Source organism: Peromyscus maniculatus, chromosome 21, assembly GCF_049852395.1.
Source record: "Peromyscus maniculatus bairdii isolate BWxNUB_F1_BW_parent chromosome 21, HU_Pman_BW_mat_3.1, whole genome shotgun sequence".
In the NCBI taxonomy this organism is placed as follows: domain Eukaryota; kingdom Metazoa; phylum Chordata; class Mammalia; order Rodentia; family Cricetidae; genus Peromyscus; species Peromyscus maniculatus.
This window is the reverse complement of record NC_134872.1, coordinates 4,479,785-4,501,967: the sequence shown is the minus strand read 5'-3', so window position 1 is coordinate 4,501,967 and position 22,183 is coordinate 4,479,785. Positions and strand designations below refer to the sequence as shown.

General features: G+C 45.6%; 3 protein-coding genes across 3 annotated transcripts in view; all 3 read right to left on the bottom strand.

Moving 5' to 3' along the window:
* Positions 1 to 6,167: 6,167 nt before the first annotated feature.
* The window catches only part of LOC121820889 (H-2 class I histocompatibility antigen, D-D alpha chain-like), a 78,191-nt gene continuing 62,175 nt past the window's right edge, over positions 6,168 to 22,183 (bottom strand). The window contains exon 8 of the mRNA XM_076557302.1: positions 6,168 to 6,570. Coding sequence (XP_076413417.1) covers positions 6,566 to 6,570 — 5 coding nt within the window. The 3' untranslated portion in view covers positions 6,168 to 6,565. The remainder of the gene's footprint in view (positions 6,571 to 22,183) is intronic.
* The window catches only part of LOC143266828 (H-2 class I histocompatibility antigen, Q10 alpha chain-like), a 39,349-nt gene continuing 23,333 nt past the window's right edge, over positions 6,168 to 22,183 (bottom strand). The window contains exons 6-7 of the mRNA XM_076557266.1: positions 6,933 to 6,965; positions 6,168 to 6,570 (exon numbers count right to left, since the gene is read on the bottom strand). Of these exons, the coding sequence (XP_076413381.1) occupies positions 6,566 to 6,570; positions 6,933 to 6,965 (38 nt within the window). The 3' untranslated portion in view covers positions 6,168 to 6,565. The remainder of the gene's footprint in view (positions 6,571 to 6,932; positions 6,966 to 22,183) is intronic.
* On the bottom strand, positions 8,475 to 10,298 carry LOC143269906 (H-2 class I histocompatibility antigen, Q10 alpha chain-like). Its single transcript, XM_076557327.1, has 4 exons — positions 10,103 to 10,298; positions 9,634 to 9,900; positions 9,184 to 9,459; positions 8,475 to 8,518 (listed from the first exon to the last, which is right to left on the bottom strand). Exons 1-4 carry the CDS (start codon positions 10,296 to 10,298, stop codon positions 8,490 to 8,492), a joined length of 768 nt encoding a protein of 255 aa, XP_076413442.1. The 3' UTR covers positions 8,475 to 8,489.

Below are 22,183 nucleotides of genomic sequence, written 5' to 3'. Positions count from 1 at the left end.
TCCAAAACTAGGGTGGTGGCACACTGGATGGGTAGGAGGGATGAGTCCGTGGGTACAAGGGTTTGCCACCAAGTCTGACCACGTGAGTTCAGTCCCCAGAACCCACAGTGGGAAGAGAGAACTGGCTTCCCATGTTCTCTTCTGACTACACACACACACACACACACACACACACACACAAACACGCACGCACGCGCACGCACGCTCACACACACACATACACGCACACACATGCACGCACATAGCTGGTGCATGCCCTCATTTGCACACCACACAGTAATACTATAAACACCTAAAATAGTTTAACATTTTCCTTGATTATCTTTGTATGACTTAACTTTCAGTACTGACGGTTTCTCCTCACAGTGTGGGTTTTGGACACAGGCAAATTCACCCACTGAAAGTCTGGAGGAAAACTAGATACAATGTATACACTTGTTTTTCCCTGTTCTTCAACATGAAATCTTGTTTCCTTTTCTTGATTTTCCTTACATTGATTTCCTATTTCTGTGAGGGGATGGGTGTGTCATGATGCCTGTGTGAGGCTCAGAGGATAGCGTCTGGGAGTTGGTTCTTCCCTTCATGTGGCTTCCCTGGGTCCAGCTCAGGTCATGAAGCTTGGGGACAAGCCCCTTCACCCCTGAGCCGTCTCGATGGTCCCCTTGGAGACCAGTGGGTTTGGACTTTTGCGTTTGAAGGTTCTCTGCATTCCTGGACTTGGCTCACAGGACAGCCGGCCACCCTGACATTAGAAAAGGCGTTTCCTGCCCTGATGAGTAGCAGCGTTGCCTTGGGTTGCCCCGGTCAGCGGGATCTTCAACAGGGACCTAAATGGAGGGCCGGCGAATGAAAGGGACAAGAGACACAAAGAATGAGAGCAAGACAGGATGTCTGATCAAGCTCCAAAATTTTATTTTACTCTCAAGGCATATACAGGTAGACAAAGGGGGTTGAGAGCAGGAAGGGACTTAATTATGGGGGTTGCAAGCAGGAAGGGACTTAGTTATGGGCTGTTCGGCCAGCAAGAAATGTTGCTCTGAAGGTCATCTATCTACCCTTGTCTAACTGCCTAATTGCTTAACTGCAGCTCATTCACCTGATATCTGAGGAGAGGTTCTGGTATCTGCGGGAAGAGGTTCTGGTGCTGTGGAGACTTAAGCAGGGCCTAGATCTAAGAAAAAAGGAGAGAAGGCCAAATATGGCAGCATGTGTGTCAAGGGTCGCTTAGGCTTATGGCTCCCGTCATCTCCTCCCTTTTAATTATTTATAAAGGTCCAAGGTGGCGCTACAAATTCGCCTGGTGGCGATGGGCGTTAACCAAAGAGGGGAAACATTGCCCTGATCCCCCCCCCCCGCCCCGGTTTATTATAGGTGTCTTTTGCTGGAGGAGGGGCCCTGGATGTATTCATCCTTAGACACCAACCCCTATGCAATCAGGGATATTCCTGGGGGACCCAGAGGCAGAAAGCTTGGTCCTCCCCCTGCAGTGCCATTGGCCTCTCACCTTCCTTGGTACCCAAGCTCTTCCCAAGTGGGGCAAGCTTGCATGTTTCTGGGTTTTCATCCAGTTCCCAAAGGACAGTCATCGCTGAAAGGCTCTGAGTGGCCTTGATCAGCAAGATGAAACCGACGATAATGGACCTGTATAGGTTTGGATGCCAGGGAGTCTATTTGTTTTTTGATGAATCGGGTTAGCCTGCCAATTACAAAAGGACCCAAAGTTACCAATAACAAGATGCTGACTAATGGTCCTGTGAGAGGAATCAAAAGGGAGAACATGGATGATCTCCACCAGTCATCTGCCGTGGAGAGAATCACTGCTTATGTAGCGCTAGGCTAAGTTTATGTAGCTTATTTATCTGGGTTTCTACAACTCCAGACTTGTTAATATAATAACAACACTCTTCCCTCAGAAAAAGGCATGTCCCACTTTGGTGGTATTTATTTGTACTGAAATGTGATTTTAATTATATGTTAATAAATAAAGTTGCCCAGGGGTCAGAGCTATTAGAGCCATAGAAAGAGTGTGGCAGTGGTGTATTCTTTTAATCCCATAGATCTCTGTGTGTTCAGCCAGCATTGGAGACATATGCCTTTAAGACCTGGAGGGCTGTACTTACAGGCAGTGACAAGGCAGTCATGTGTTTGGGTTTACAACCAATGAGAAGGCAGAACAGAAAGACTATGTAAAGACATACACACAGGAAGTAGGTCTCTTTTGGGGAACTAGGAGCACCGCAGGAGGAAGGGTAAGATTTTAGCTCTGACCTCTGACCTCTCGGCTTTCTCTTTTACATTGGTTCTGTGTTTCTTATTTAATAAGACATTGGTTACGCCGGGCGGTGGTGGCGCACGCCTTTAATCCCAGCACTCGGGAGGCAGAGCCAGGCGGATCTCTGTGAGTTCAAGGCCAGCCTGGGCTACCAAGTGAGTTCCAGGAAAGGCACAAAGCTACACAGAGAAACCCTGTCTCGAAAAACCAAAAAAAAAAAAAAAAAAAAAAAAAAAAAAAAAAAGACATTGGTTACATCTACATCCCACCCTTTCTGCTGTCCGCAGGTCCAAGGCCCATCGGTTTGTAGGGCAACCTATGCAAGGGAGGTTAGCTGCCTCTGGAGGGAGGACAGGGGTGCTGCAGAAGCCCCAATTGCTACCTGAAGTTGTTTGGACAGGAGAGCTGTTGTTATGAGGGAGTGACCCAGGGCTCCTCCTGCCAAGCCTGCAGAGACCAGGGAGGTGGTGAGGGAAATTCCAGCCACAAGGGGCAAGAAGACAGCATTTTGGCTTGGGCCATTCCATTCTCTCCCATGTACCTGTCCCTTAGCAGGAGAAATGGCATCATGAATTGTGCAGTCAGAAGAGGGGCATCCTACGCTTTCCTCCCTCCAATAAATTTTGCAATTGTGGGCAGTCTGACCCCACCCCCAGAGAAGAAAAAGAAAAGTTGTGAGTGGGCTATATAAACTGCAATCAGGTTGTATTCCTCCTCATCCTTCTTGGCTTGTGGGTGTTGGCATATGTTGATCTCACGCCACCACCACCGGCGGTGTGATCTCCTGAAGCTTATAAGAACCTTCTTAATAGACAAAATCTTAGACATGTTAGCATTATAACAGTGGTGGACTTTATCAGAGCAAAATTATGAATCCTTGGAGCTTCAACAAAGCATCAGGATAGCCAGAGAATGAAATCTGAAATGTGTCATTTATATATCTCCAAAGTCTTATATATCTTTTGACAAAAATTAATAAAATACATTTAGAACAGAATTTTTAGTTCTAATCATATTTCTATAAGTCACCATGCCTAGCTGTTTCCAGTGTGGCCTTGAACTCACAGAGATCCAGGTTGATCTCTGCTTTTGGAAAGCTAGGATTAAAGGCTTGTGTGCCACTATTTTTTGGTCTCTATATTTAGTGGCTGTTCTGTTCTCTGACCCCAGATAAGTTTATTAGAGTGCACAATATTTTGAGGAGCACAATAACACCACAGTGCTGTTTGGGGAGGTAGAGGTTTAAGAGCTGTGACTTGCTGGAGAAAGTGTGTTACTGGGGAGGAGGGGCTGTGAGAGTCAAACCATCTGCCTCCATGTTGCTGTCTCTGCTTCCTGTTTGCAACTGAAGATGTGAGCTCTCAGCTTCCTGCTCCCCCACCATGCCTGCAGCTCTGGCCTTGATTGTCTGCCGTGATGCACTCTTATCCACTGGAGCTGCAGCCCAAAGAAACCCTTCTAAATGTTGCTTTGGTTATGGTGTTTTATCATAGCAACAGAGAAGTAATTAACACAAACACATAATTAAAAAAAATAAAATTTCAGACGGTGTCACTATGTGAACCAGGCTAGACTGCAACTCACAGAGATTCACCTTCCTCTGCCTTCAAAGAGCTAGGAATAAAGTATGTGCCAGTACGCCACACTAAAAAAAAAAAAATCTATAAAACAATAGCTCTTTGCTCTGTTCATCTCCCCTGTACTCTGGACACCTTCCCTTCTGCCCTCCACTGCCACAGACAACCTATCCATGTTGATTCCCTTACACTGTAACACAGGCATCTTCCCACCACAGCACTTGCTCCAGGAGACCAGCAACTCTGTATCACTCCCCAGTGTGTCTTAGAAACAGGACTTCATCTCACATCTGGAACAGTCTCCGTGGACTGATCACAATGGACACTCCTGTGTCCCCTGTTGTGAGTGGATTTCCTCCACCCCAGATGGAGACAGTGACTGCTGACCAAGGAATACATCATCCAGGGTCAGCTCGCTGAACCCTGAGCTCACTGGTCACTCAGAGGAGCCTGGGTGAGTCATGGATAACCACTGAGCTACCCACCCCAGTGTGCATGTCACTCACCCAGCTGCATCACTGCAGTCCCCTGCACAGCTCCCAGCTGCTCCACTCAACAGTCTCCTCTTCCTCAGGAACTGCAGCTGGTTTAACCCTGAGAGGGAAGTGCTACATTGTGTCAGCTCCGTGAACCTGTAGATTCTTGTGTTTCCTGAGCCTCCTCAGCTCCTCCTGGCTCCAGCAGGGATGTTTCAGTCTAGAGGAAAATTCACGCCCTCACCTCCCTCTTCTACAGAAGCTCCCTTGATTAACACAACCTCAGGCCACATGCTGGTGTGTCAGGTGCAGCACCAGGTCCCCTCACACTGAGGTCAGAGTCACCTGAGCTTCCCCTCAGCAAATCCTTCCTCCATCTCCACTTGCCTTTCTGATCCATGATCCTATTTATTTTTATTCATTCATCAAAAGTTTATTGAGTAAGAATGTTTGCTGGGTCCCAGACACTGGAAGTCATCATCCCTCACAAGACAAAGACGTCTGCATCATGACAGAGATTGTCACCTTCTTGGTCTTCAAACATCTCAGCTAAGGTTCCTGGAGCTCCTGATTCTAGGTCACAAACCTAGAAAACTGCAGGGGCCGGAACCTGGAGCAGGGGTGAAGTAATTTCCATCTCTGGTGTTCCCACAATCTACTTTATAAAAGGTTCATTAATTGTATGTCTATGAGTGTTTTTCTTGGCTGTACGTGTTTGTACCATGTGTCTGTCTGGTGTCCGCAGGGGCACTGGAAACCATGGAACAGGAGTTATGGACAGTTTGAGCCATGGTGTGGGTGCTGGGATCTGAACCGGGTCCTCTGCAGGAGCAGCAAGTGCTCTTAACCCCTCAGACAAATCTTCAGTGCTTGGGATTATTTCTTTTAAATAAACTTAAATCTAGAGTAGATTCAGCCTGTAAATCCATGAGTCACCACTGGGGGCAGCACCAGGATTCCCAGAGACAGAGAGGGGGAGGGGACCTTGGACAGGACCCAGCTCCAACAGGACAGACTGAGATGAGACCCTGTGGATCCCTCCTCTCTGCTCATCCTAAAACCCGGGTTAGATTCTAAAAGATGGGGAAGGAGAGAACCTCAGTGAGGGGCCTGGAAGGAGGCAGGAGCCCAGGAGACTGAAGTTCATCTCCTCAGCCCACAGTCTCCTGAGTAAGGGGCTTAGCTGGACCTTGAGGGACAAGGATGGACAAACACCTCTTTAAAAAAAAAAAAGATTTATTTATTTATTATGTATACCTAGTATGTATGACTGTAGGCCAGAAGAGGGCACCAGATCTGATCATGCATGGTTGTGAGCCACCATGTGGGTGCTGGGAATTGAACTCAGGACCTCTGGAAGAGCAGTCAGTGCTCTTAACCTCTGAGCCATCTCTCCAGCCAGACAAACACCTCTTAATGCTGTCACTCAGGGAGCCCAAGGGACAATGAGACAGGCACCATTCACAGGAACAAGAACAGGCCTAGTCCTCCAGACAAACTAAAAAGATAAGAATAAACAGAGAAATAAACAGAGAAGGCAGGGTGAAGAGCCATGGCCAGGTCAGAGCCCAGGCTGACCTGTCACAGCAGCCCTGGCTGCTCACAATCCTGGGCACAGGACAAGGCTCTGTCATCCCATTGTCCCTGTGATCACAGACTCTCAGCATGTGGTTCAAGTGATGAAGAGAACAGAGCCAGGAGGTGACAGAGCTGAGGAGTGACCATGTCACAGCCAACAATGGACTGAGCTCGACCTGGGCACAGTCCTGTTCACACTCAGCTCCCACAGCCTCATCTTGTCCACCAGATACACATGGCACAAAGAACACAGATTCTGGAAGGTTCTCCATGATGCCATTTATTTCCTCCACAAGCTCTAAGTATTTCAATCCTTTAATTTACCCATCAATCCCCCTGTGAGATCAACCAAGTTCACATTCAGATTCTTATTTTCAGTGGGGCGTCAGGGGCTGCAGCTCAGGGCAGCATGGAGGTGACAGAATGGAAATGTCCCCTCCTGCCTGCTGGACCAGGAAGGTTGGCTGTGGAAGGGAACACAGGCAGTGCAGGGACACGGTGCTGGCGTGCAGGGGGGGCCGGGCTCCCCAGTTCTTCACATTGAGCCCACAGGGTCACAGGGAACATCAGTCACTGTTGCTGAGAGTGAACTGAGGGGCTCAGGACGTCACAGCAGAGACCTGAGCACATCTCTGTCACTCTGTCAGGTCGGGCAGCTGTCTTCACACTACAAACAAGAGTCATGAACAATCACCGTGAAGACAACATCCCAACAACCACCATGCACTCAGAGGGGATTCTGAGAGTTGCTGAACCCCAATCATGTCCACTTTCCCTCTCCAAATCAGTCCGCAGAGTGTCACCTTTACAGCCTGGGTGAGACACATCAGAGCTCTGGTCACTGTCCCTACCCAGAGTAACACACACACACACACACACACACACACACACACACACACACACACACACACGAACATAAAAACAGGGCCCCAAAGATTTCCCTGAAGGAGCTATCATGGATGGCCAGAACTCATGAACATCTCCAGTCACTTCAATGGCTTCAGGGACAATCCCACTCCCCACACTTACATGGAAACGCAGCATAGTTCTCTCTTCTTCTACCTGTGAGAAGAAAAGCTGTGAGAGACCAGGGAAGACCCTGACCCTAGGAAGTTTCCAGAACTGACAGCAGACGCAGGTTAGAGACAGGAGCAATGAGGGGTGTGGATGTTTCCCATTAGTGAGGCAGAGCACACTTCTAAAAGGGGCTGAGAGAGAACCAGACCTGACCTTTCCTACCTATGTTTCTCCTTCTCATCTTCACAACTGCCACCACAGCTCCAATGATGGCCACAGCTCCAAGGAGAACCAGAACAGCAATGTTTGCCATGATGGGGACAGTGGACTGAGGAGGCTCTGGGAAGGGAAGGACAGGAAAAGAGGTGAGGGTCATGAACCCAGCTGTCAGCCCTGACCCTGCTCAGATTCTGCAGAAGGCTCCAGCTTTCCCTGACCCCTGCTCTGCACCCACACCCTCCTTACCCCATTTCAGGGTGAGGGGCTCAGACAGCCCTTCATGGTGCACATGGCATGTGTATCTCTGCTCCTCCCCAGAAGGCACCACCACAGCTGCCCACTTCTGGAAGGTTCCATCCCCTGCAGGCCTGGTCTCCACCAGCTCCATGTCCTGAGTCTGTTCCTCCCCATCCCTCTGCCAGGTCATGAAGATCTCAGCAGGGTAGAAGCCCAGGGCCCAGCACCTCAGGGTACCGTCTCCTTTCAGTGTGGGGTGATGGGTCACATGTGTCTTTGGGGGATCTGTGTGGAAGATTTAAGAAATCCCACAATTAACAAGATAAACTGAAATCTGCATAGACAAAGTTAAACCAATGCTGACACTAAACTGTGTCTGTTTGTACAATTCTGTCATCACACTAGTGACCTCAGGGAGAGCTGGTCCCCTCATCACAGAACTGCACATTTTCTGGGGGGACTCAGTAGCTAAGAGGGAATCCACATGAGCCAGCAGGTCAGCATGGTCTTCCTCATGTGATGTTCTATAGCACTAGTTAGGTAGTAACAGAATAGAACGAAAGGAAAATAATTAATTTCTGTATGTATTTAAATTCATATCAAAACAAGAAATCAGGTACAAGGGCTACATGAAGGGTGCCAACAACTCCTGCTGCCACCACTGAGGCACAACCACTGTGGCCTTCTTGCTGACCAGCATAACTGTCTGTCCAAGTGAACAGCCATCACCAAAGTGTGCAGCAGAAATGTGGTGAACCTCTGACACTCAGCCAGAGAAAATGACTCCCCAAGCCCTGCCTCTGGGGGACAAGACACAAGGTATTGTCACCAGGAGCCCTGGAAGTGTGCTGTGGAGCCCAGGGCAGCACTCCCTGGGACACAGCGGTGCTCACAGGGGTGTGTGGATCGTCCCTGTCACTCCTGTCCTGGAGCTGCAGAAGACCCTGTCTCTGAGGAAGTTCAATTCCTAATCCACTGAGCAACACTGTGACTTGTTGGGACTGAGGGAGAGCAGGAGGGCTCTGGATGTTAATATGGCAGAAAATAGTCTAAACGCATAGGAATCGTTCTTGATTAAAGGGAACACTGACCTAACTTGTCTAATTATGCAGATTAGCGTTCTCCCCTGGCACCTGTAGAGACTGAAACAAAAAATAATACAAGCAGAGGAAGAAACAATATCACCCCAGTGAAGAAGAAAAACTGTCTCAACGCAAAATAATATCTAAAAAAAAGAGAAGAAGGAAAGAAAGGCAACTCCACAATTTAGGAGTTTTTCAGGGCACACTATAAATGCTCACACAACAGTTCCAGGAATGGATAGAATTGGGGTGTGTGAGGGATGATAACCTCACCCACAGGGATACGGGAGAATGTAATTTTGGAAGGTTCTAGAAAGTGGGTGACCCAGCCTAGGGTAGACGCGTCCATGTCTCCCATCAGGTAAAGGAGACTTCCGGTCCTGGCGTGTAAGGCTGACACACTCAGATGACAGGACTCAGTTTCCACAGACCCTGGTGTGGGCAGAGACCCCGGCCTGGAGAGGCCATGGCTGACAGCGGCTGCAGACTGCAGGAGCCACTGTGGTTAGGTCGGGATCTCCTCTCCCTCCTCTGAGACAGATTTGCAGCTGTCCAGAGAGAAGGCTGAGCCTGGGGATCAGTGAGGTCCCTGGCATGCTGGATCAGGAGACCCAGGGTCACTGTCTGCCCTGAGACAGGGGCATGACCCCAGCTGAGGGGTTTCTTCTTCCCCAGGACCGAGCCCAGCCCGAGGGCAGAGGGAGGAGCTGCCCGGGGCCCTGCACCTGTGCGCTGCAGCGCGTCCTTCCCGTTCTCCAGGTATCTGCGCAGCCACTCCACGCACTCATCTTTCAGGTAGGCCCTGTGTCTCTCTGCCTCACCAGCCTGCTCCCACTTGCGCCGGGTGATCTGCGCCGCGGTGTCCGCCGCCGTCCACGTCGTCAGGTCGTCGTTCAGGGCGATGAAATCGCGGCCGTCGTAGGCGTCCTGGCTGTACCCACGGAGGAATTGCCCATCGGACCCAATGTGACAGCCACACCTACGCTGGTAGGTGTGAGAGCCTGCGGGGACCTCGCGGTCAGCCCCGCCCACCGGCCCGGCCCCCACGGCCCCGCCCACCTGCGGACTCCCCTAAACTGAAAGTGAAACGGGGTCCAGGTCCATGGCTCTCCTCCTGAACCTTGAGACCCCAGGCGACTCCTGCCGGTACGTAGGGACATGGAAGGATCACTCACGGCCCTCGCTCTGGTTGTAGTAGTCCAGCAGGGTCCTCAGGTTTCCTCGGAAAGTCTGCTCCCAGCCCTTGGCTCTCCGCGTCTCCCTCAGCAAATACTCCGGCTCCTGCTCCACCCACGGCGCCAGCGGCTCCATCCTCGGAGTCTTCGCGTCGCTGTCAAAGCGCACGAACTGCGTGTCGTCCACGTAGCCGACTTCCATGTACCGGGGCTCCCCGAGGCCGGGCCGGGACACGATGGTGTGGCAAAACCGCAGCGAGTGCGAGCCTGGGGGCGGCGCGCGGTGAGACCCTGACATTCGTCCCGGGACCCCGGGCGGGTGCGCGGGCCGGGAGGGGAGCAGGGCGCGGAGCTCGGGACGCGGTGGAGAAGGGCGGGAGTGTCTGGCTGGGCAACGCGGGGACGCGGCTTCCCCGGGGCCGCCCCCGCCCTCCCCGCAGAGTCGTTTCCCTCCCGACCCCGCACTCACCCGCGCGGGTCCGGGTCGGGGCCAGGGCGGCCGCCAGTAGCAGGAGCAGCGTGCGCGGAGCCCTCGCCCCCATCTCGGATCTGGGGCGTCTGAGTTCCGTGGGCTGCGTGGATTTTATAACCCGTGACTGCGGCGACGCTGATTGGTTCTCCGGGATCTCGTCATCCAATGGGGGTGAGAACAGGACAGTTGTCATCAGTGTCCGGGCAGAAGGACCCGACACAGGTCAGGAGCTGGAGAAGTGAAACTGGGCAGCTGGGGGGCCCCCAGCCCTGGGCGTCCACCCCAGACCTCACCGCCTGGGGACTGAGACTTTGCTGAACCCTGTGCTGCTGGACGGAGCGCTGTGTGTCACGGTGTCTTTGAGCCGCATAAGGACAACTGTCTCCTCAGGTTAGTCAGGATGAAACCTAAGAGCACGAAGTTTACAGATAAAATACACACAGCACTTAAAATGAATGTTCACGGAAACAGGTGCTGTCGGTGTCCTGGTGAGGGTGTGGGGCTGCCATGGACACCTGCATCGGGAGGTGACTGGAGTTTTCACAGCTCTGGTCAAGGACTTTTGACACACTGTGTGTTACATGTGACTCTCCGTGCTGGAGTCTCTACTCACCTCTGCTTTCACTTTCTATTCCAGTTATGTGTGGCTGGGATTTGAAGACATCAACTCAAAATCCACAGAAAGAAGATATTTATAAATTTAATTTAGCTCCACACTACTGAACAGGGATGAAACCTTGAATCCCCCGTGTGTACCACTGCCATGAGAATTATCCTCTGCCCAGTGTCCACACTGCACAGGCCTGAGAAACTCAGAAGCTAACTTTTACCAGATTCAGGGTCCCACAGGCCTGTAACATTCATCTCCCTCATCTCATGAGCTTATAAAGTGTGAGAAAAGGTCAGAGGCAGAGTGCCATGGATTGTGTAACTTCCACTACTACACTATTATCATTATTCTGCTTTATTATTACAACTACCTGGAGCCACAGATGATCATCTGGGAGAAACACTAGGAGTCTGAGTGTAAGCACCGCACTGTGAAGATAGGATCCTGAGTGAAAAGGCAAAGTCTCTATTTATAGGTGAGATTTCTGAGCCGCCCCCTGCAGGTGAACACAGGAGCCTGGTCTCTGTGGGAGTCTGTGTGGTGCTTGCAGGCCAGCGCCTCTGCTTTAAAGAGAAGCATCTCTCCACTGTATCCCAACCTGCTTGTTCTTGCCATTGTATTCCAGTAGTGACTTTAGATCCAGAGTCTGAAGAGAGGAAGGAAGAGGAGGGTGAGGAGAGGAAGAGAAGGCAGCAGAGTCTGCCTGTGTGTCTCTCCTGGTGTGTTGTGGAATAATCTTTTTGCACAATGTGAAGAAATGTCACTTGCATTGGTTCAATAAAAAGCTATCAGCCAATAGCTAGGCAGGATTATCAGGGCAAAGAGAATGTTAAGAAGAAGGGTGGAGTCTCCAGGAGATGGGGAGAGAAGCAAGATGAACATATTATACCGAGGAAAAGTACAGAGCCACTTGGTAGAACATAGAAAAGAAATATGGGTTAATTTTAGTTATGGGCTTAAGTTATAGATTTAAGTTATAGTTATAAACAAGCCTAAGCTATAGGCCATGAATTCATAATTAATAAAAAAGTCTCTGTGTGGTTATTTGGGAACTGTCTGGTGGGACATGAAGTTCTACTTACAAATGGTGCGCAATGTGGGGCCCTGTGTGTGTGTGTGTGTGTGTGTGTGTGTGTGTGTGTGTGTATGTGTATAGAGAGAGAGAGAGCGAGAGAGAGAGAGAGAGAGAGAGACACAGAGAGAGAGACAGAGAGAGAGAGAGAGAGAGAGAGAGAAAGCTTAAAAATGTTTCTAAATACACAAAAATGGAGTCAAACGCAGCTTCCTAGTCTCATGTCTCTCATGCCGGCACGGCATAGAGATGTGTCTCCTGGCAGCTGCCTGTGTGCTTGAACTGCCAATGTGCCATGAGCTGAGCTGAGTGGTTGGTTTAAGGTTTTGTCCATGCAGACAGAAAAGGTTACAGATACTCAGTAAAGCATGTTCAGATGGAAAAAAAAAATCTCTAAATAGGTTACAGTGTGTTTAATTTATAACAATGTGCATAGACTTAACAAAACAAAATGGGTAAAGACATTCACAGGAAAAATAGTTTAAAAACTAGCAAAGTCTTTTAAGAAAGAGTAAAATAAAAAAAAATAAATAAGCCATGTAAAGATGGAACATACACAGGGAGTCTGGATCCTACATGGTGTCCTGTTAACTTTAAATTTTTTAAATGCTAATGTACAAAAAGGAATAGCTGCTAAGAAACATTGGATTATGGAAATGGCTAAATTAAACTAACCTATATATTTTTAAAATGACTTAACTTCAAAATGGAAGCTGGACATTATGTTATGTTGGATATGAGAGACAGATTATGCTTTTGTTTCCCCAGGAAACAAAAGACTGTGGATTCCTACTAGAAAAAAAATAAAATAAATAAATAAATAAATAAATAAATAAATAAATAAATAAATAAATAAATAAAATAGAGATCAGAGTTGACCATGGAAGAATGTTATGGGATGACCTTTCTGTATGCTATTAATGTATGTTGTTCTCATTGGTTAATAATAAAGCTGTTTGGGCCAATAGCCAGGCAGGATAAAGTTAGGTGGAAAAAACAAAGTAAGGAGGTAATAAAGAAGGGCACACTTGGAAGAGCTGTGAGCCAGATGGAGAACAAGTCGGGCATACAAAATGGGATGGAAGTGAAGGCTGCAAGCCTTGGGGCAGTACATGGATTAATAGACCGAGTGACGTGATAAGCCTCAGCTAATGACCAGGCATTTATAATTAATATAAGCCTCTGTGTAGTAATTTGGGAAGCAGATGCCGGGTATTCAGTATCAGGCAAATGAGACAGAAATCTCTGCCTTCATTTACAGAAGACCTCTTGAGTATCTTGGCTACAGACATGGGGAGGAAGCCAAAAAAGACTATAGGATAGGTGATGTGTAAGCTGATCCTTTGACATGGGAAGCGCTCTGAGATGAGATGAGACATGATAAATCTTGTTGGCTACAGAGTCCTCATGACTTATTATTACATGCCATTCTCTCATATGGCATGGACAGAGATTTATATTACAGTTTGGTTTTACAGTCCAAACAGACTTTACCTTCTCAAATATAAAAAAAGTCATCTTTAATGGACACGTGCACACTGCATGTGACATACTTGAGTTAATGCAGTTATGTGTGTTATCTTTAATAGTTAATGCGTTTTCAGAGCAAGGGGACCAGACACCAATGAAAACGGGTGGTCCAGGTTGCAGTTTCCTCAGAGTTCTGCCTGCAGAATAGCTTCAAGCTGCTGGCTGAGATGGTCCAGCCTCACAGACTACTCCAGCCAGGACTTCAGATAAGCCTTGCCTTCCCAATTGCACAGAGACCAGACAACAAATAATGCAGTTAACTCTCCCAGGACTTGACCATTATCTCAATTTCCCAGGGTCTCCTAAAGATGCTGTCACCCCCAGGTAACAGGAATCAGTCTGGAGAACATGATGCCCATATTCCCAAGAGGTGGGATGGATGGCTTTTGGTCATTTGATGGGTTATAGATGTTTGTCATCATATAGGGAGGTTGATTACAAATTGTCGTTGGTCATGGTCAGGAAATAAAGCTAAACAAGGAATTAGATTCAAGAATCTCTTTCTGAAGGAAAAAAGGGGGATATAGTATAAAAGTGATGAGATAAAAGGGTGCATTTTTAGTCTGCTTTTAAAGAACCACTAGTCTCAAATATTTTACATTGGTATGTGTTTTTATATATTGATATAGATGTAAGGTGATTTTGTTAATATATACATATATATATATATATATTCTATTCTTGTTTAAGGTATTGTACCTATACAGCTCATTAAAAAAGGTCATGTACAGTTTTAGTCTTTGAAAGGTATTTAGGACAATAAATACAGGTTAAGAGTCATCTGTAACTATCAAACTTATAGTCACGTTGGATATGTTTTCAAAGTTATACAGAGGTATATTTTAGATAGATAGATGGTCTTCAAACATTCCAGAGGTATACAGAATATGTCATTCAAAATTTTTTAATAAAGGCTTGGTGGTGGTGGCACACACCTTTAATCCCAGCACTCGGGAGGCAGAGGCAGGAGGATCTCTGTGAGTTCGAGGCCAACCTAGGCTACAGAGTGAGTTCCAGGAAAGGCACAAAGCTACATAGAGAAACCCTGTCTCATAAACCAAAAAAAAGAAAAAAAAAAAAAGCCTGGGGTAGTGGCACATGCCTTTAATCCCAGCACTTGGGAGGCAGAGGCAGGTGGATCTCTGTGAGTTTGAGGCCAGCATGGTCTACAGAGCAAAATCCAGGACAGGTACCAAAACTACATGAAGAAACCCTGTCTTTGAGAAAAAAAAGTTTTAATAACATGGGGCTTTTCATGACATTAAGACATTTCTGCTCCTGGCATCACCAGTTTACTTCAAAAAAGGATGATGGACATTGAAGAAACTCTGTATAGTGTTTTCTTTCAATGTGGCAAACTACCCATGTGGGCAAGGGACTGCTCTTGTATTGATTGCTGACAATGCTATACAAACTATACAAGCAGGACACAAAATAGACAGTTGAACTTTGCCAAGATAAGGTGAGACAGTCCTTCAAATTCCTGCTTCAGAGATGTTATCTATCAGGCATTCTGCATGACACACAGGAAAGTGACTGCTGAACTTTGCCAAACCAAGGGAGGACAGTCCTTCAAAATTCCTGCTTCACTGAAAAGTCTGACAGATATTCTAAGCCTGTAGGCCAAAGATGTTTGTCCCAACATTGCAGAAGAACCTTGAGGTGACTGTCCAGGCAGTCAGATATCTGACATTTCTGTAGGGTTGGAAATGGCTTGCACTGTACTTCCTGTTTACTCAGGTAATATTATATCCTTCTGGTGTCTTTGAGGGAGTTAAAGACTAGATAGTTATAGTTGCAATTTTCCTTAGTTATGATAAAAGGTAAATTATGTACAGAAACTTGGACTCATCAAGATAGAATAAATAATGGAGTATTTTCCCCAAATATGCCAAATACAAATGGACTGGACATTGTAAATGTAATTCTTACCTGGTAATTGTTCTTATTGTATATTGTTTTATTATGTCAGAGTTAAAACCTTTTTATTTAGACAAAAGGGGGAAATGTTGTGGATTAATCTCTTTGTACACTGTGAAGCAATGCCACTTGGATTGGTGTAATAAAAGGCCAATAGCTAGGCAGGATTATCTAGGCAGAGAGAATGTTGGGAAGAAGAAGGGCAGAGTCAAAGGAGATGCAGAGAGAAGCAAGATGAACGTGCTGTACTGAGGAAAGGTACTGAGACATCCGGTAGACATAGAAAATAAATATGGGTTGATTTAGTTATAGAGATAGTTAGAAACAAGCATAAGTTATTGGCTGAGCATTTATAATTAATAGTAAGTCTGTGTGATTATTTGGGAGCTTGCTGGTGGGACAGAAAATTCTGCCTACACTGGTATTTTTTTGAGATGTGGTCTGTCTCCACAGTCCTGACTACTTTGGAATTTGCTATGTAGACCATAGAGAGTTCAATTGCCTTTGCATCCTAAGTGCTGGGATTAAAGATATGGGCTACCAAATGTGTCCTTAGTTACTTTTCTGTACCTGTGATAAGACACCATGATCAAGGCAATTTATAAAAGGAAGTGTTTAATTTGGGCTTCAATTTTCAGAGGGTTTGAGTCCATGACAACTGAGGAAAAGTGTGGTGGCCAGAACATTTGAGAGCTCACTTCTTGATCCACAAGCATCAAAGAGACTGGGAATAGTGGGAGTCTTTTATAACCTCCATGCCCAGCCCCAGTGACACACCTCCTCCCACAAGGCCAACCTCCTGAGCCTTCCCAAACAGTTCCATCAACTGGAACTGAAGAATCCAAACCTATGAGCCTGGGTGGCCATTCTCATTCAAACCACCACAGAATTCAGTGCAGATGTAAGATGTCCTGCAGATGTGTCCATTGTGATCTGTGGACAAACACCCTCAAACAGGAGGACCCCACTGTGTTAGGATCTCCCATTTCTTCTGTCCCCTGCTCAGCCCTTCTTCTCCCTCAGGCCTTACCCCATCAGTGTCTAACACTCCTCACTCTGGAGATTTGCACCAACATTGTCTCTTCCTTTGCACTGAATTTCTCTCTGTGGTCAGCCATCTTATCAGCCATCTTGCTATGAGCCAGACTGTGTGGTTTCCTTATGTAAAAGTGCCAATAAGGGCCGGAGAGGTGGCTCAGAGGTTCAGAGCACCTGTTGCTGTTGCAGAGGATCCAGGTTCAGTTCTGATCACCCACATGGTGGCTGGCAACCATATGTTACTTCAGTTCCAGCGGATCCAGTTCCTACTGGACCTGCATATTCATATGCAAAAAAATAATACATCTAATAAAAAATAAAATTTAAGGGACTGGAGAGAATGCTCAGAGGTTAAGAGCACTGACTGCTCTTCCAGAGGTCCTGAGTTCAATTCCCAGCAACCACATGGTGGCTCACAACCATCCGTAATCAGATCTGCTGCCCTCTTCTGGCCTGCAGTCATACATGCTGTATACATAATAAATAAATCTTTAAAAATAAAATAAAATAAAGTTTAAACTTACATTTAAAAAATGCTCCAGTGTCTCCCTCTCCCTCTCTACATATTTAGAGTGTGAGGCCTTGGGGCTGAGGGCACAGGGCTGTTTAGTCAACATTGTTCCACCAGAAAATTAATCCAGCTTTGGAATAGGACAGGTACTGATGATTGAAATAGAATGTGCTGAAATGAAAATGTTCAAAAGAGCTTGTAGCAATATCATAATGGAAAATACATTGAGTCCAACTTAAAATTCCCCATAATCTATAACAGTCTCAACATTGTTGCGGCAATCTGTTGCTCATTGTCGGGGCACTGGTGTGTGGGTTCCCTCAGATCTGTGGAAAGAAGGCTCAGAGGCATCTTAAGAATGAATCTAGCCTTTCGTGGCTGCGGGGGGTGGGGTGGGTGGTGGTGGTCCTGGGGATTCAGCCTGGAAGTACTGAAGCACTTTCCCTTCACCCAGGGCATTTTAATTTTCTCTCTATTTACAGTTTAGCCAGTTCATTTCTGTGTCTTCAAAACAACCCGAAAGGAGCTCCCAAAGATAAAATGCCAAGTGCAAATTCCTCCATTTCTCAGGTACCATGGTTTTCTGGGTTTCCTGGACCAAGATTTGCATAGGCCTTTGGTCCCCAGACAATATTGGAGCCAGGCCAAGAGTAGCTCAGCAGGAATGTAGCCACAGATTCCCCCCACCCCCTTCTCTCTCTCTCTCTCTCTCTCTCTCTCTCTCTCTATATATATATATATATATATATATATATATATATATATATATATATATATATATATATATATGTGTGTGTGTGTGTGTGTATGTATGTATGTATGTATGTGTATTCAATTATCTTGAAGGTTATGCAGCCTTACAGCAAATATAGCCTTCTTTCTATCTATCTGTCTTACAATCTTATGCACGTATACCAAAACACATTTTAAAGCCAATAAAGTTACTATAGCTAGAACAAGAGCAACACCTGCTAGGATAAGAAATCTGTTAAAGTGACTCATAGGATTGAATGAGGCTATGGTATCTGCTAGATTTTCCATGATGTCCGTTTCTGTCCTGGCAGGTAACTTTTTTGCAAAAGTTTCTTTAATTTCTTTCTGTAAGTCAAAAACCATTTGAGAAGCATTAGGGTGACCCAACAAATGCATCCTAACCTTTTCCCAATCATACTTGCTCTAATTAAATCTTAAGGGTGTGATACAATAACAAGAAACATTCCAATCACATTTTAATTTTATCTGTTCCTTCAAAATTTCTAACTGATCCCCTAACAATACGACAGCTTGCCTTAATTCAGCTAATTCATTTACTATCTCATTATCAATCTTGTTTTGCTCAGTCCAAAGTTCCTCTGAATGCCTTTGCCAGTGTCTGATGAATCCAGCGGTTTGGATTTCTTTATGAATCTCTACTCCAGCCGTCGCTGCCATCGCTGCCAATGCAACGATCCCACAATAACTGCAACCACCAGTCCAGCCATGCGACATGCTATTTTTAATATTCTTTCAACGAGCTTCTGTACCAGGATCATCACAGGAGAGCCTTGTCATGGCCTCAACTTCACTGGTATCCAGATTGCTGGCCTTGCTCTAAGAATATATAAACGTTCTAAGGTATCTGTATCAGAAGCAGCCAATAAAATATAATCCACATAATGATAAATAATAGACTAAAGAAATTGTTTATGAGTCATTTCCAGTGGTTGATTTACAAAATATTGACACAAAGTTGGGCTACCGGCACTGGCCCTACTCTAAATTTGGATAGCCAAATCCTGTCGAATCTTGCATAACCGGCATAGCCTGTGCCCTGTCCTTATATTCTTCTCAATGCTCTTTCTAGGAATATATCCCAATTTAAATATCAATTAATGCACTGTTTCTGAAATTGTAGGAATGTTAACTTGAGCTCACCATGTTGTAACAAATCTCTTCCATAAATTCATGGCTGCATCAGCCATGTAAGGCTTTGATATCCCTTCCTGTCCTTCTGGCCCTGTACATTTAATCCACTCTACACTCTGTTTTACTTGAGAGAAGGTTCTAATGCCTACAAATTGAGTGGAGACTTCTTGTAAAGGCCAGTTAGGATCCCAGGATTCTTGTAAAATTATAGATACATCAGTATCAGAATCCAACAATCCTTCAATCTCAATCTTATTTGATTTTATTTTTAATTTAGGCCATTCATCATTGGTAACTGTTTGCCAAAACACCTTTTCCCCTGTATTTTGAAAGCCACTATATATAGGTGCCACTTTGCGTTTAAATGGAAGCAATAATAATTGAGCAATTCTATCACCACCTTTTATTTCCATGGTCCTTTTTATACATGCGATCTTTAAAAGCATTAAATACAATCTCTATAGGATTTTAAGAGGCAATACTCTGGAGTATTTTTATAAAATCTTAGAAAGAGGATCCTTTTGTATAGATCCCAAGTAACACATTAATGCAACTTGCCAATTATTAACAATGTGGATCAAACAATTTACCTGTATTTTATTGAATGGAAATAATAATTTTGTAACCTCTCTATCAGTAAGAGATTATTTTCTATGGGTTTTTATCCTAACAACAACATTATTTAATAAGCTAACGACACAATCCATTTCAGGTGTTACATTTCTATAGAATTTAACCAAGAATTTCTAGAAAGCAACCTAAAGAGCAGAGCCACATGCTCGCAATGATTAACAGACAAGAGCATACCTAATATCTAGTTGAAAATTATGAATCTTGTTCCTTTAGTTTATCTACCATGAAAATCAAACATTCATCCAAACATTTATTAGACAATCAAAAGAAAAGAACATCCTCTATACAATGAATGATTTATATCTCTGGAAATTCAAAGAGCATCGACTTAGCATTCCATGTTCTGACCGCAACCGTTCTTCACCAGAAGTTGGGCCTGTTTAAACTTCCTCTTTCTCCCATGAAGGGACTACTAATAATGAGTTATTCTCACCATTAGGGTAAAGCAGAAAACATTTCCCATGAAGGGAATCTTTAATACTGAGTTATTCCCACTCTGAGGCGTGGGGGGGGGGACGGACACACGACCATTTAAACCAAAGTTAAGCAAACAGACAACAAAATCCTGAGCTCTGGGTTTGCTCTTCTTCAGGCTGCAGCAGTGAGGCTCACCTGTTGATTCTTTGTAACTCAAATGTCACAGCTCTGTGCTGGCAGGCAGAAAAAGCTCAGTTTTAGCTATCCTGAAATTTCTTAATAGGAAAGAGCCTTTTCTTCCTCTATTTTTATTGGGAAGAGGCTTTTTTCTTTGCTTTATTTTTCTTTTATGGGGCCTTTTATTCTTTAGGCCTAGGCCTAGTTTCAATATTTTTCCCCTTTTTACTGGGAAAATCCTTTTTTCTTGATTAAAATTTTCTACCTTTTCTATCGGGAAATTTCCTTTTATTTCCTTTCCTTCCCTCTTCTCTACTGGGAAGATTTTCTTTTCTTTTTTTTCTTCCCCTTTTCTCTATTGAGAAATGTCTTCTTCCTTGATTTATTTCCTGTCTCAGGAGCCATTTTATTTCTATCTTTAAAAATTATGCAGTTACCACTTTTTCTTTTGACAAGATTTTAGCAACTGTACATTTTGTTGCTCCTGCGATGGGTAGTTTAAATGTCCCATGCCCCTGCCGATCCTGAAGTCCTCTTACCCCGAGAGCACTCCCTCCAGTTCCTAAGGTGACCGGCTCCTCTGTCCTTCTTCAGGGGATCCATTTCCTTCTTCAAGCCATACCTTGGGGCTCATTTGTCACTGCCACTTTGGCACCAATTGTCATGAATTGACGCAGCATGGGTGTGTGGGTTCACGCGGATCCATGGAAAGAAGGCTCAGAGGCATCTTAAGAATGAATCTAGCCTTTCATGTCTGCAAAGGGGTCCAGCCTCAAAGGACTGAAGCACTTTTCTTCACCCAGGGCATTTTTATTTTCTCTCTATTTATAGTTTAGCCAGTTAATTTCTGTATCTCCAAAGCAACCTGAAAGGAGCTCCCAAAGATAAAATGCCAAGTGCAAATTCCTGGATTTCTCAGGTACTAGGTTTTCCAGGTTTCCTGGACCAAGTTTTGCATAGTCCTTTAACCCTTGGGAGACTCTCTGACAAGATTCACATAGGGTGATAAGAGAAACAAAAGGTGTCAGTTAAACAAAGGATGGATTAGGGCTAGGTGCTCCTGTAGATGTAACCAACCATCTTGCTAAATAAGAAACACAGAACCAATGCAAAGAAGAAGAAAGCCAAGAGATCAGAGCTAAGAGCCTTACCCTCCTGATGCAGCTAGCCTCTTAAGCCAAGAGACCTCTCTGAAAGAGACCTACTTCCTGTGTGTTTGTCTTTATATAGTTTTTCTGTTCTGCCTACTCATTGGATGTAAACCCAAACACATGACTGCCTCGTCACTGCCTGTCTGTAGAGACTTCCAGGTCTTCTATGGTTGGGATTGAGATTAAAGTCGTGTGTCTCCAATGCTGGCGGTATCCGTGAACACACATAGACCTACCTAGCTCTGTCTACCAAGTGCTGGGATTAAAGGCATGTGCCACCGCTGCCACGCTCTTGCTATGGCACTAATAGCTCTGACCCCCAGGCAACGTTATTTATTAACATACAATTAAAATCACATTTCAGTACAAATAGAATACCACCATATGCTACTCTCTGGAGCCAGGCCAAGAGTAGCTCAGCAGGAATGTAGCCACACAACACTATCTAAAAGTCCAAAGTTCAAAGTCTCTTCTGTGACTCATGACAATCGCTTAAATGTACTCCCTTGTAAAATAAGAATAAAAAAGCAGATCACATACTTCCAACACGCAGTGGCACAGGATATACATTACCATTCCAAAAGGAAGGAAGGGGAGCACAGTGAGGAAATAATGGACCAAAGCAAGACCGAAAACAAGCTGGGCAAACTCCAAATCTGCATCTCCATCTCTGATGTCAAAGTGCTCTTTAGATCTCCAAGTTCTTTCAGCTCTGTTGACTGCCGCACACTTCTCTCTTGGGCTGGTTCTACTTTTCACACCTGTCCTTCAGAGGTGTCTCATGACTGTGGCATCCCCAACATTTGGGGTCTCCATTAAAATCCAGGCTTCACTTTCACACCTTTGTACAGTAGCCTCTGTGGGCCTCCATGTAGGAGACCCTGACACACACAGCTGTCCTCAGCTGCTTTCCTGAGCTGCAGAGGGAGATTCTACAACCCCATGGACCACTTCCTCCGTGGAAAGGACAACACTGTGTCCTTAATGGAGTAGATACTTATTCTGGCTGTGGATTTGCCTTTCCTGATCATAATGCTTCTGACAAACCCACTGTCCACGGACTTAGAGCATGCCTTATTCACTGCCATGTTGCTTCTGACAAGGAACTCACTTC